The sequence below is a fragment of the Punica granatum genome, chromosome 1 (assembly GCF_007655135.1).
Source record: "Punica granatum isolate Tunisia-2019 chromosome 1, ASM765513v2, whole genome shotgun sequence".
In the NCBI taxonomy this organism is placed as follows: Eukaryota; Viridiplantae; Streptophyta; class Magnoliopsida; order Myrtales; family Lythraceae; genus Punica; species Punica granatum.
Window position 1 is genome coordinate 5,590,247 of NC_045127.1, and position 13,575 is coordinate 5,603,821.

General features: G+C 34.6%; 1 protein-coding gene and 1 pseudogene across 3 annotated transcripts; both read right to left on the reverse strand.

Annotated features, from left to right (window-relative positions):
- Positions 1–229: 229 nt before the first annotated feature.
- On the reverse strand, positions 230–1,788 carry LOC116188590 (annotated as a pseudogene).
- Positions 1,789–2,960: 1,172 nt separating this feature from the next.
- On the reverse strand, positions 2,961–6,532 carry LOC116188599 (putative 4-hydroxy-4-methyl-2-oxoglutarate aldolase 3). Of its 3 annotated transcripts, none has more exons than XM_031518065.1 (2): positions 6,305–6,532; positions 2,961–4,286 (listed from the first exon to the last, which is right to left on the reverse strand). In XM_031518065.1, the coding sequence occupies exon 2, from the start codon at positions 4,277–4,279 to the stop codon at positions 3,779–3,781; it is 501 nt and encodes a 166-aa protein (XP_031373925.1). In that variant the 5' UTR covers positions 4,280–4,286; positions 6,305–6,532; the 3' UTR covers positions 2,961–3,778. The 3 variants fall into 3 exon arrangements, with proteins under 3 accessions (XP_031373925.1, XP_031373916.1, XP_031373933.1); XM_031518056.1 differs by having other exon boundaries at positions 6,266–6,516; XM_031518073.1 differs by lacking the exon at positions 6,305–6,532 and adding an exon at positions 6,115–6,233.
- Between the last annotated feature and the right edge of the window lie 7,043 nt (positions 6,533–13,575).

Sequence of the window (13,575 nt, forward strand, 5' to 3'; positions counted from 1 at the left end):
AGGTCAGTTGAAAAACAGTTTGCCTTGAAGCTCAGGTTGATCTCGGCTTGAGTTCGAATTTCTTGGTGAGGCTCAGCTCCAAGCGGTCTGATGTATGAACCTTAGCCCCATCACCTTGATACAATGAATCATCAGGATTGGGATATAATGTGAACTTGATGGAGTTCGTTATTTACTGGAGCTGAATATTAATAAACCGAAGTGTGGCTTAAGCTAGAAGAGAACCGAATTGGATTTGAATGGTTTATTGGATTAAGCCTGAGTGGCATGCAGATGGAAAGGTTCACTCGAACGCCGATTGGGCACAGGACATCTTTGCTTTGCTTGCGATGAACCCAATGGCTTTATTATTACAGAAAGAAAGCAACGTGAACTTGTTCACGTTTCAGGATAAAAGCATAACTCATTGAGAGAACCTGTTCGGGTCTCACACAGAAAGCTTCGACCTGGACATGATGATTCCGTCGCTATCGGCATAGAGCCACTCCTCTTCATGAATCCAGTGGCCTGCGATGCAAACGGGGCAGTTCCTTTCTCCGATTGTACAGTTTTAATGGGGTAGAGCTCAAAGCCCGGGCGCCATTAGGACAACCGTTGATCTGGTCCGCATCCCGGATGCTTCTGTAGACCACGATCCCTGCCCATCCGTTGTTGTTGGCGAGCTGGGCAAAGCTCCCCTCCCAGCACAGCACATCTCTGGCTCCCCTCTCCATCCACAACCAGGACTCGGCCTTGGCCCTTTGTCCGGACAAGCTCCTTCACTAGGATGAAGTCCTCAAATACCTTGAGAGTCGAGATGGGGCCTGCGAAGGATTGCTTTCGGCCGTAAGCTCAGAAAATCGACCGGAGAACCCGCAAATCGTAATTCGCAACAGATGCTGCATTCGAATAGCAAACGTCCGCTGTTGCCATTGCCTGGGTCCCCATATAGCTCCTGCATGTCGAATTACAAGTGACAAGATCCCAAAATTTTATAGTATAAGAAGAACCATACATACTTTTGTAGACTACATCTACGTGTTTTAGTACAAAAATCATCATTAACATAAAATGCTCTGACACTTACCTTTCAAGATAGCAAGTCTATTTTAATTTTGACATATAGTACGATATTTTTACCATCCAACACATCATCAATTTTTTACAAAAAAAAAAAAAACAAGAAGAAAAACTGACATGACACATATTTTGGACGCCTCGCCCATGTATTTACTTGTGGGACACAAGCAAATTAAATGGCGACCTCCATAATGGGTGGGTGGCTGGCGGGGACGCCCCACCCTCTTTTCCAAACATCTCCCTTGATTTTTCTTTTTTCTTATTTAATATTTAATATTTTATATATTATGTTAGGGTCCGACATGAATATTATATATATATATATATATATGTAGGGGTGGCCAAACTCAGGTGTCACGTCGATTTTCTGACAAACAAAATGTTCACAATATGTTGTATGGTGGAGGAAAAAAATATCATACTAGCTATCCGTTGAATTTAAAGCAAACTGTATTATCTCGTAAAAGAAAAATCCGAAAAACCGTACTATACGATGTAATAACCCAAATTTAAATTTACATATGCTTACTGATAATAAATTGTCATTTTGTAGAATATAACTCTTTCTAAAAAAACATAATTATCAGCAATATGAAAGTTGAATTTAGTAGTAGAAAAAATTTTGGTAATCTAAATATGATCTTTTTTTATTTGCAAAGATTTGAAAATTTATGAGACTAAATTTTATTTTTATTGAATTTCATTTATATATGCTACATATAGTTTCATATGTTACCTTAATGCAGTCTCATACATTGTTCCTCCTGAAAAAAATTTCAGGCTCCTTCCTGGCAAAAGATGGAATATCCTTTTCATTGACTTGCAGAAATTGTACCTGAAAACGATCAATAAGACGCATGGTACAATTCAACAACACTAAACTAAATTAAACAAAAAAAATAACCAGAGCTCGCGTACGGTCCCAAGCCGATTAAGTGTTATAACCAAATCCTCTTCTTTGTTTTTTTTTTTTTTCCTTACAAATTTACAATATCTTTTCAACCTTCGACTCTCAACTCAACACACCATATCAGTCTCCTAGTTTTGATTAAAGAAACCGAAAAGGCCTCAACCAACGAATAAAATTTCCGAGTTTCCTCCTTTCCTGGAGAACTCGAACACACACAGGAATTACGTTGGTAGAGCTCAAAACCAGATGTTGACATCTCTGCAAAACACAAAACAGGCAGAAAAGATTGCAGATTGATCAGTGTAACGGAAGTGGGAGATGAAACCCACAAGTAAAGGGATTGCGGTGCTTGCTCGTGGCAGCTTGTTGAAGCGGCCGGGTCGATTTCTGGAGTTTTATAATCAACTAACCAGAAAGTACGGTAAGTTTTGCCTTGTAATACAAGGGAGTACAGCGCATGCCTTTCCCCATCCCCTCTTTCTATGCTGCCATCGGGTTTTCATTGCAAAGCACGTGGGAAAACGCAAACTTGTTTGGAAAGAACAAGCATAAACAGGCTATCAGCATTGTCGTGTGAAGCTGATCTTGTTTCTAAATTGTATCACGATTGCGCGAAATTCGCGGTAGCGTCCGCATGCAAAAGTTGTACGAGGACGTGAAAATGCTGCAACGTTCTGTAATAGAATTCACCTTTGCTCATAAGATCATGCTTTCTGACACACCGGAGGAGAGTGGTTCGTGATGTCTGAATTCTGCATATTCAGTTGAAAAAAAAATAAAAATGGGCCTTTTTGCCACAACTAGAGTTTTATCGAGCATGAATTTCTTGGTGAAGCTCAGCTCAAATGGGAGAAATACAGCGGAAGTTCTAAAAGTGTCATTTTTGTTGATCGAGTCATATAAGTTTTACTTTAGATTTTTCAGTCCTATAACGTTTGCTCCGTTGACACTTTTGGTTCAAATCATTACTGAGCACCAACGGTTGATGACGTGAACGTTAACACCGTTAAATATTTTCCATGCGTTCATTAAATATATACATGGAATTTTTTAAAAAAAATTATAAAATTGTTTTCGAAAAAACAAACAAAGAAAAAGGAAACCCAACCCGTTGTCAGGGCAGGGTTGTTGCCGAGGATGGGGCCTCGCCGTCAAGCCCTAGCTCAAGGGATGAGGTCGGCCACATGACAGATTTTAGAGTGGGATCTTCTGAAATCAAGAAAAAAAAATAACAATCTCATCAATCTTCAGAAGTCCACCGATGAAATGAGAATAAGGCATGAAAACTGTCATATTTCCAAGGGAGAAGCGGATTTGGAGAGCATTTTGAGCTGAGAAGAAGCCGCAAGGTTTAGTGGTGTTAATGTCCATGTCATCAACCATTAGTGGTCGGTCACGATTTGGACTAAAAATGTCAACAGAGCAAACGTTATAGAACAGAAAAATTCAAAGTAAAACTTACCTGACTCGATCGACAAAAATGAAAAACTTTTTGTACTTTCGCTGTATTTCTCCCCTTCTCAAAGTGATTTGACAAGAAGTACTCACTTCAGCTCGTTATCTGCTCGAGCAGAGTATTTATAAACCGAAGTCTGGCTCGAGCTTGGACGAAACTGAATCGGATTTGAATAGTTTCTAGAATTAAGCCCGAGTAGGTTGTGAATGATGAGGTTCATGTGATCACCAACTGCACACGAGAAAACTTTGTAATCCAAGCAAAGAGGGTTTCTTTTCAATTCTGTTAAGCAGCCATTGATTCCATCTGCTGCTGCAGCTAAAAGTTTATTACTGACTGGACCCGTTCGGGTCCTACGCAGAAAGCTCCGACTTGGACACGATGATTCCATCGCTGTCGGCATATAGCCACTCTGCATCACGAACCCAGTGGCCTGCTATGTAGACAGGGCAATTCCTCTCCCCGACCCCTTTCTTGTTTGATTTCAATGGGTTAGAGCCCAAGGCCCTGACGCCAATATGGCACCCATTAATCTCGTCCACATCCCGGATGCACCCATTGACCACAATCCCAGCCCATCCATTGTTCTGGGCCAACTGGACCAGGTTCCCTCCCACCAGGGCACATCTCCTGCTCCCCCCTCCATCAACGATGAGGACTCGGCCTTCTCCCTTTGTCTCGAGGAGCTCCCTTACCAGGACATTGTCCTCGAACACCTTGAGAGTCATGATAGGGCCCGAGAAGGATTGATTTTGGCCGTAAGCTTGGAAAATCGAGTGGAGAACCCGCAAATCGCCATTCACAACAGAAGCTGCATTGGAATCGCACACGTCCGCTGTTGCCAGGGATCCCATATCGCTCCTGCTTGTCCATTATTATAAGAAAACGAAATCATATTTAGGTAAACTACATGCTATAATACAAAAATATCATAAAATAAATATCACGACACTGTAACAAGATGCGACATACTTGCTGCTAGCGGTACCTTTCGAGTTGTTTGTAACTAACAAGTTATAACTTATGTCTCGTCGCATTAATTACCTAATCGCAAATCCAAAGCTTACCAAGGATGAAAGGACAACCAGTGTTCCTACACCACACACTACAAGACTTCATACCTTTCCAGTTCAAACTCTTGTAACAATGTAAAGGAATTCGTTTTCTAAGTCACAGTTGAAAATGTCAAAGGCACTCAGCGTGCACCTAATTTCTTTTGTTCACAATCAACTTGTTTTAAAGGTAAAAAATTGATAGAACAGCCTCAATGACGAATACTAAACAACTAAAGGAATTTACTGTCACGTTTTAAAGATGGAAAATTTCCTCATAGAGGATTCAAAAAGCACAACTTCCCCTAACAATGAGAGGAGTCAGGTCTGTTGTATGGGATTCAACTATAGGGGTGTACATGAGACAAGACTATTCGTGAACAGTTCAGGCTCGGCTCGACGAAAGCTCTAGTTCGGCTCACTCTTATTAAGATCGAGCTTGAGCCCGCCAGTTAAACAAGCCGAGCCGAGCTTAGTAGTATCCGGTTCGCCAAGCTCGCGAGCCTAAACGAGCTTTTATTTATGATTATTATTATTATAATTATTTTGCATATAAAATAACAAAATCAGATACTGCACCTACGACTCTCACTCCACTCCACGATCTGCTATTGGATTTGGCCCATTGGCCGAGCCTTATATAAGCCGAGCCCAAGCCTTCAATTAGCGCGATGACCCGAGCTCAAGCTCGAGCTTTTAGGCTTGATCAAGCTCAAGCCTAGGAAAAGTTTGATGAGCCCAAGCTTGAACCTTGTATATACGGGCTCAGCTTGGCTCGTTTACACCCCTATTCAAGTATCACCAGATTGACACAAATATGGGAATGTTGTTGAGTATGGCCAGTTATTCATGGCATGGGAAGATCTACCAATATACTCTTACTTAGATCAATTCCACCAGCTTCCTTAGATTTACCAATTAGAAAGGAAAGGATGGTCAAATGACTAAGCGTAGGATGACTACGACTTAGCTTTCCATGTCACATTTATTTGATATTATCTTATGTGATTGAATCCTCAGCCTCGCAGAGTCAATCAGCCGATAAACACAACCGACATAATCAGATCACAGCTAGCTTCAGCCCATGAACACCTGACACATAATCAAATCACAGCTACTCTATAGCAGAAGCACATTATATTACAGAACACGCAAACACAAACATATTCTAAAGCCACAGGCCCGATGTATCCATCTAAAGCCTGCAACAGATTAAGATCGGAAGCAGAAGATGGAATTTCCTTGTCATTGACTTGAAGCAAGTCTTACTGGCAAATGAGCAATCCGACACATGGGACAATCCAACAGAAAACGCACTAAACTAAGCTAATCTAAACTAACTGAAAGCCCTTTTTGATTCTAGGGATTCTTGCCATTGATCATCATTTCTCACCATTTCATTAATCCCATTAGAATTCTATGGCAAACAGGTAGGCTTCTGGGCACAAAAGAACACAGAGATGCCCCAACTAATCCCCTCCTAATCTAATCCGCCACATCAGTTGTGACTAAAGAAACCAACAAAGCGTGGACGGCTACTGTAAGCTCCCTTTAAAGCATCACCATTATCATCATCATCAACAGCTCAACATCCCCTTTAGCACCAACCAAGAAAAAAAGAAAGAAAAAGGAACAACCTTTGATCGAGTTTCTTTCCTTTTTGGAGAAGTTGATGCAGACAAGAAAACAAACATGAAAAACCCACATACGAATTACGACTACAGAGCTCAAATCAGAAGCAGGCATCTCTAAAATAAAATAAAGTGTAAAAGAGTTCAGAAGCTTTACGGGGTGATGAAGGGGTTGGAAAGGGGAGAGGAAACCCACAAAGGATTAGATTCTCAAGCTCGCAGCACCGTTGAAGGGGGGCCGAGTCAATTTTCAAGATGTATTATCAACTCGCCAGAAAAAAAGGAAAGATTTTGCCTTCAAGTAATGAGCAGTTGAATGGAGAAAGAAAGGGCGAGGGGAAAAAGGAGAGATTTTTATCGAAGATCTTCTGCGGGGAAGAGAGTACGACCAAAACTATCTTATCCGGTTGAACTATGTGCCCCGACATCATTGACGAATGTCCCACAACGTTATTCTCTCTCTCTCCTTCCTTTCCCCGCCATTGTTATTGTCATTTATCTCCGCTTAATTATATTCGTATTACTTGTCTTTATATTTTCATTTAAAAAAACCAAAATTTGTAATATTAACATATTTGCATTTGATAATATATACATTTAATAATCAATTCAACATTATTTATCTATATAATGCATGTGATATTTAATTGAAAAGAATCACATAGTTTATTTGACCGATCTAAATAGATTTTAATGTAACATAATCGAGAATTTTATAGACTCTCCCTTACGAGTTCGAACATGCTTTCCACTATTATCTATTTTGAAAATTTATTTCTAATACTATTTATTTCATTAGTTCTTTTTTTTTTAATTTTCATGTACAATATTAAAATGGTAAGCAACAATAAAATGTATCTATTTATTACTTGTGTTCCCAGTATAAACATAATCTTAATTATAATGTTTACGCACTCCGAAAGTAAACATTATATTTATATACTAATATCTATATATATTTTTTCAAAAAAAATCAAAATTTTAAATATTGAAATTAATTAATTTCATATTTATTATAAACATCTAACACTTTCGATCCTAAATTAAATTAATTTAATATTTATCTTACAAAATAGTATTCTCTTCAAAAAATACAATTTATATGTGATATATATCTCTACAATTATTGTTGTAAAACAAATATTATTTTTCTCATTTGATATTTTATTTTTTTAACATTTTATTAAAAAATATACTTTTTAATTTACCGAGGGATTAGCGAGGGAATTTTTTCCTTGGTAAATTATTTTTAAAAATATTTTCTTTTAAAATTTTACTGAGGAAAAAATCCTGGGGTAAATTATTTTTAAAAAATAATTTTTTTAAAATTTTATCAAAGGGAATTTTTCCTTGGTAATTTATTTTTAAAAAAATTATATATTTTTAAATTTTTTTTATTTTGCTGAGGGAATTATTACCGAGGAAAAATCCTCGAAAATCCCTCGGTAATCCCAGCATTTTTAGTAGTCAACGTCCATTTTTCGCAAGGAAAAATTAATTCAAAGCGTGGAGGACTAGTAATGGTCCTAGAGAGAGGACCAGATCGAGAAGCTCGCCCGTCAGTGCTTCCCATAATGCACAGCTAATGATGTGAAACACATATATAACACTTACCATTTTCTGGATGATTTTACATCAACAGTTGATGGTAGATTAAATTAGGTCCCCAACAACTAATGTGGAATCTTAAAAAAAAGTGTAGCATCCAACCAAATTAAAAAGCCCGAAAATTAAGGGTTTCCTATCGAAAGTTTCTTCTTTCCAGAAAAAAATACCTCTCCAAACACGTTGGCATATATTCCCATAAAATTGATTTCAAATCATAGGTTGCAGTGTCAGACCAAAAAGAAAAGAGCAAAACTGGACCTAATAATGAAATGATATCGATGTAATCGCTATGGTCCCTGGAGGTTACCGTCCTCGAGGACCATATCGTTAATCCTTGATACTGATACGGAATTACATAGTCATGATGGTATCTAAGTCCTGAAAAGCCCGACTCAATTTTATAAGATCATATACTCATGTTTTCAATATGAGCTGTGAGACCCTAATTTTGCACTCCATCAATCATGGCAAAGTCCGACATATATATGTATGGATCTCGTAATCATCGGGCATACTCTCCTCTCCCATAGTAACCTTTGATAGTTCAAAACGTCGTCTAATAATCGACGAAGAAAAATAGAGATGGGAGAGCTGAAAATTTCCGGCATTGTCAAAGTAGAGCTGAGAAAACACAACTCATATACATGGCAAGAGACACATATAGAGGCTACGGGGCCCAAAGAGGGAAAGAATGGGATCAATTTTACTTGATTTATGGCTACACAATTAATTAATAATTAATTTCATTCGCCTTAATGAACAATTTGTCCAAGCAACCGCAACAATGTTGATGACAATCTCTTGAGTGGGATGAGATGAAGTGGGGAATCATTGAAAACATATTATACTCTTTCCTTTGATTGATTCGATCACTCGATTTGTGGTGTATAGTATTGTGTTCATAAGTAACGAGTCTCGTGCTGATTATATGATTTGTATTCCGGTTTATGATTCTTCTCTCCAGCTAGTAAAGTTTTCAAGAACCAAATCCATGAATATCTCATAACGAATGAGATCGATGTTAAACTTTGCGTGCGCGAAAAGAAAAGACACTTGTAAAAATATATGATGATACATGTGCACCATACCAAGAGCGTGGATAGTGACGTACAACATTGAAACATATATATATCTATCGGTCTTTGCTTCTGCATTCATCTAACTGATATGACTTGTAAAAAGAAATAAAAAAGAATGATGACTCTTGAGCGGACCATGGATGCTCCATTTAGTTGATCGAACGACCCGATCGACTCTTCTTCTCTCCATTCTCCACGCTCGTGCACCAAATTCCTACTGTTCAAGATGATGCTAGCTATAAATTCAACTATAAATAGGGATTGAAAGAAAGAAAATAGGAAAAAGGAAAAGGTAGAAGAAGATATGCTTTGAAATAATAATAATTATTATATGTTGTTGTTTATGCTAAATAATTTATCATATATACATATATATATTGTTACTAGAAACTACAAATTTATTATAAAAATGGCTAAAAAAAGCGAATCACTAAAAATGAAGTATGTTACTTAGAGTTAAGTTAATCAAATTTAACTTCAATTCTGTTGAAGATCTGATTTTGCAGCATTATTCAATTTGTTTTAGTACAGAAAATGTTGTGCAAAATGCTTGATCCTCGGTCAGTCTCGATATCTATAAAGTTATAAATGCAATATTCTTTTAATAAAACAAATCTCGAAAACAATTTTCATAAAAATATCTGTATTAATTAAATCCATTTTTACATTTCTTTTCTTTCATTTTCACTATGAAAGAGTGAAAGGTATTCTCAGCTCACGTATGCACATCATATTCAGCTTAATTAATTATATATATACTATAAATTATTATTAATTGCCATGTGCCATTTTCTTATATATTGATATTACTTACCAACCAATTTTGAAAACGTTCACAAGTTTCCTCTTAATTAATCCAATTACAACCTATATTTCATTTACAAAATGATTTGATGAATAATAATTGCATTTGCCCTCTGAAATTATTAAATTGGGCTGCCTGTAGATAACATACTAATTTACTTCTCGTGTGTTACACCGACCTTACTTATTGTTTATGTCCCATTATATATTCAGCTCATTTATAATGTTAAAATATATAATATTAGTTTATATATATATCTATATATATTACTGATTCTTTTGATATTCTAACATGATCCACGTACTTATGTATAAAATGCGAATGTTATTCAAATAAAATTGACAATCCAATACCGTTTTATCCAATAACTTCATTTTTTATAATTATATACTATCTTTGCAATTTTTTTTTAAATCTAATGGTCATTGTCTCTTACTTTTGATTAAAAGGATATTAAAATTTTCAATTAGCATTTTATTATTTTCAAATTATATATGACCTTTTTATAGTTTTTGAGATAGTATTTATTTTTTCTGTATTTTTTCAATTGCATTAATTAGAGCACATTTATTTTTTTTGGAAGTCTATTTTGTTATATATAATATAAAGATATAAATTATATAATTTAAAATAATAATGTTTAAATTACTTGTTGCATTTATTGCAAAGCGTCGTTATATATATTTAATTTTTAATATCACTGCGACTCAATGCCAGATTTCTACTACTTTTGATGCAAAAAAGGACTCCTCTATAGAGCAAAATTCAAAATATTTTTTGCATATATTAGATTCGTTATCATGAAAAATAAATTACGAAAAATATCGACTGAACTATGGAAAATTGAATTGAATTTTTACAAAATAAAACATGTTCACTATAAATATGAACTAAACAATGGAAAATTAATAAATTAGCTCTTTGATTAAATAATTAATCGATTAATTCGAATCAAGATATTCAAAGTTGTTGTTTTAAATTGTTATTATTAATTAATGAATGAGTTACCATAATTTTTAAATAGTATACAATATAGAGTATTTTGTAATTATGAGCAATTAATCCATTTAATATTAATTGTTAAATTTTAATTAAGAGAAAAAGGTTGTTATAAATTTTTATTATCAGTTAGTGGATGAGTAATCATTATTTTTAAATAGTCTGCAATATAGAGTATTTAATTTGTAATAGTGGACATTTCATCCATAACAATTAATTTAATTGAATAATCATAATTCTAATTAGGGGATAAAGTTTTTTTTAATCAAATGTTATAATAAGTAATAGATTGAGTTGTTACTATTTTAAATGGTATATAATATAGAATATTTAATTTGTAATTAATTTAATTGAATAATATATTAATTCTTATTATGGAGTAGAGTTCTGTTATAAGTTATTGATGAGTTGACATTATTTTAAATTTGTGAGCAATTCTTCCACGATAATTATTTGATTTAATGAATAATTAATTTTAATTAAGGGACTAAAGGTTGCCATTTTAAAGCTTTATTGTGAAGTAATGGATTAGTTATCATTATTTGTACTTGATTTGGCAAAAAACTACACATACTATTAGCTTTTTAACTATCAGAAGGAGCTAGTCAATTAACATATAATAGTTTCGACTGTTTAAATAAAATATATATACAAGAAGATCAATGGCAGTTCCGTCCTAAGGAGAAAAATTAGAGCACCAAAATTATAACATGACATGAAAATTGACCAAAACTAATTGTACAGTTCAAAGAGAAGTATATGCAACCAATTAATAGGTATAAATTTTGATACTCTCAACATTAATAGGTAATGACTGCAAATAATTAATTAATATTAATGATTTGAATGTAAAAAGTCGCACGCAAGGTGTTTCGATTTCGCCGAATCAACGTACATGTCGGAGTCTGGTTATTGTCTCATAAATCAATCAATTATAATATATAAAAATCAAGGAGCGTAAGGAGGAAGTGCCACGCAGGCTCAAAAATCAAAGCTAGCTCAACATTTTTTTGGAATATTTTATTTCACGAGTAATTAATTACTCTTTGAAAATGTAAAAGGATATTTTGAAATTTTACGATTTTTTTTTGGATTCCCATGTTAATATTATATACACTTAGAATTGAGTGATTATAATATATAAAAACTTATTAGAAACTGAGAAGTGCAAGGACAAAGTGCCATGTAAGCTTAAAAATTAAGCCCCATCTCATCATTTTTTTAGAATATATTATTCTCTCAAAATAATTAATCTCTTCTTAAAAATGAAGAAGGATATTCAAATATTCTAAAAACATTTTCAATTTCCATATTAATATTAAATGCACTTAGAAATATGAAAATTCACATTATTAATATAAGATTGATATTTGAAATATTTTTCCATTAACTGTAATACTGCCATATCTATTTGTACTTGAACTTTAGCTCCTTCTAATAAATTTTTTTTATAAATTTAAAAGCTTTTTGTTTCTCAATTTTAATATAATAATATAAGCATTTACGTTTTGAAGAGTAATTTAGAAATAATAGTAAATAAAATTCAAGTTAATAATAAAACTTAAAAACTGAAGTTTTGATTTTCAGGTCAAAGTAAATAATTTTTTTACGTGAGACTATTTTTTACCAAAATAGTAGACTGAGAAAATTTTAAATTTGAGATTATATGTAATTCCACATTAGACTAAATTTGTCCTTTTGTCTGAAGTGGAAAAAGTTATTTTATAATAACTTAAGATTCGACAAACAAGTATACATAAAAAGAGTATATTCACAATTATTTTATTTTGACCTGATGATATTACGCTGCGTAGATATATATCCACCTTTACTCGTTGGATAATATTGTGATGCTTACTGGTTCTTCATGGTTGATTATGTTAAAACCTGATATGCATGTTCATGCAATCTGTGCCATCCGGGAGGAGAATCGTTCGTCATCTCTGAATTATGCATTATGTTCAGTTGAAAAATAATTCTTGGTGAAGTTCAGCTAGCTCGAAGTAATCCAATGTACCAACATCAGCTCGATCATGACTCGTCGGTATTTGGACGTAACATGTGAACTTGATGAAGCTCGTTATTTGCTCGAGCTGAGTGTTATTAACCGGAGTCTGGCTCAAGCTAGAATATAGATGTATCGGATTTGAATAGTTTAATATTGGATTAAGCCTGAGTAACTTTCAAATGGTAAGCATGATTAAATCAATAAATCACCTCGAATTTAAAGTGCGACTACCATTATTCTAAATGTTTTTTTTTAGCTCAGCAATCAATAATTGTCCATTGATATAACAAAAATGAGTACAAGGTAAAATGTTCAAAAAAAATTACAATGATGGAATGGAAACAATACGGCAGATCCATCGAGATCTTTGTAAAGGAAAAAAAATATGATAGAAGCAAATCCAATGAGAACAAATACAATTGCAAAAAACATTCCAGATGCTGCAAGTTTAATTCTAATATCTTGGAACTAAACTTTACATGGACCCAATCAATGTCAAGAAGCGGAATGAAGTGCAATCCATATAAAGCTACTACTGTGAGGATACAAAGAAGCAGAATCAAGAGGGGTCTTGAACTAGTGCTCGACGCATGAATATTTCACAGATCACAATATTCAGATCTAAATTGTTAAACCTTATTAAATTCTACTTGGTTTATTTATATGTTCATGAATACTCCCCTCATGCATGGACTGTAATAGTTTTGAAGATGCACGGCGTGGAATTTCATAAATTGAGGACAAAAATATACGCGGCATTTCGAACCTACACATCTTCCTTTATCGTATGGTCTCGACGGGGTAGAGCTCAAAGCCCGGACGCCAATAGGGCACCCGTTAATCTGGTCCACATCCTGGATGCTCCCGTAGACCACAATTCCGGACCATCCATTTTTGTGGGCGAGCTGGGCCATATCCCCTCCGACCACGGCACGTCTCTGGCTTCCTCCTCCATCCACGACTAGGAC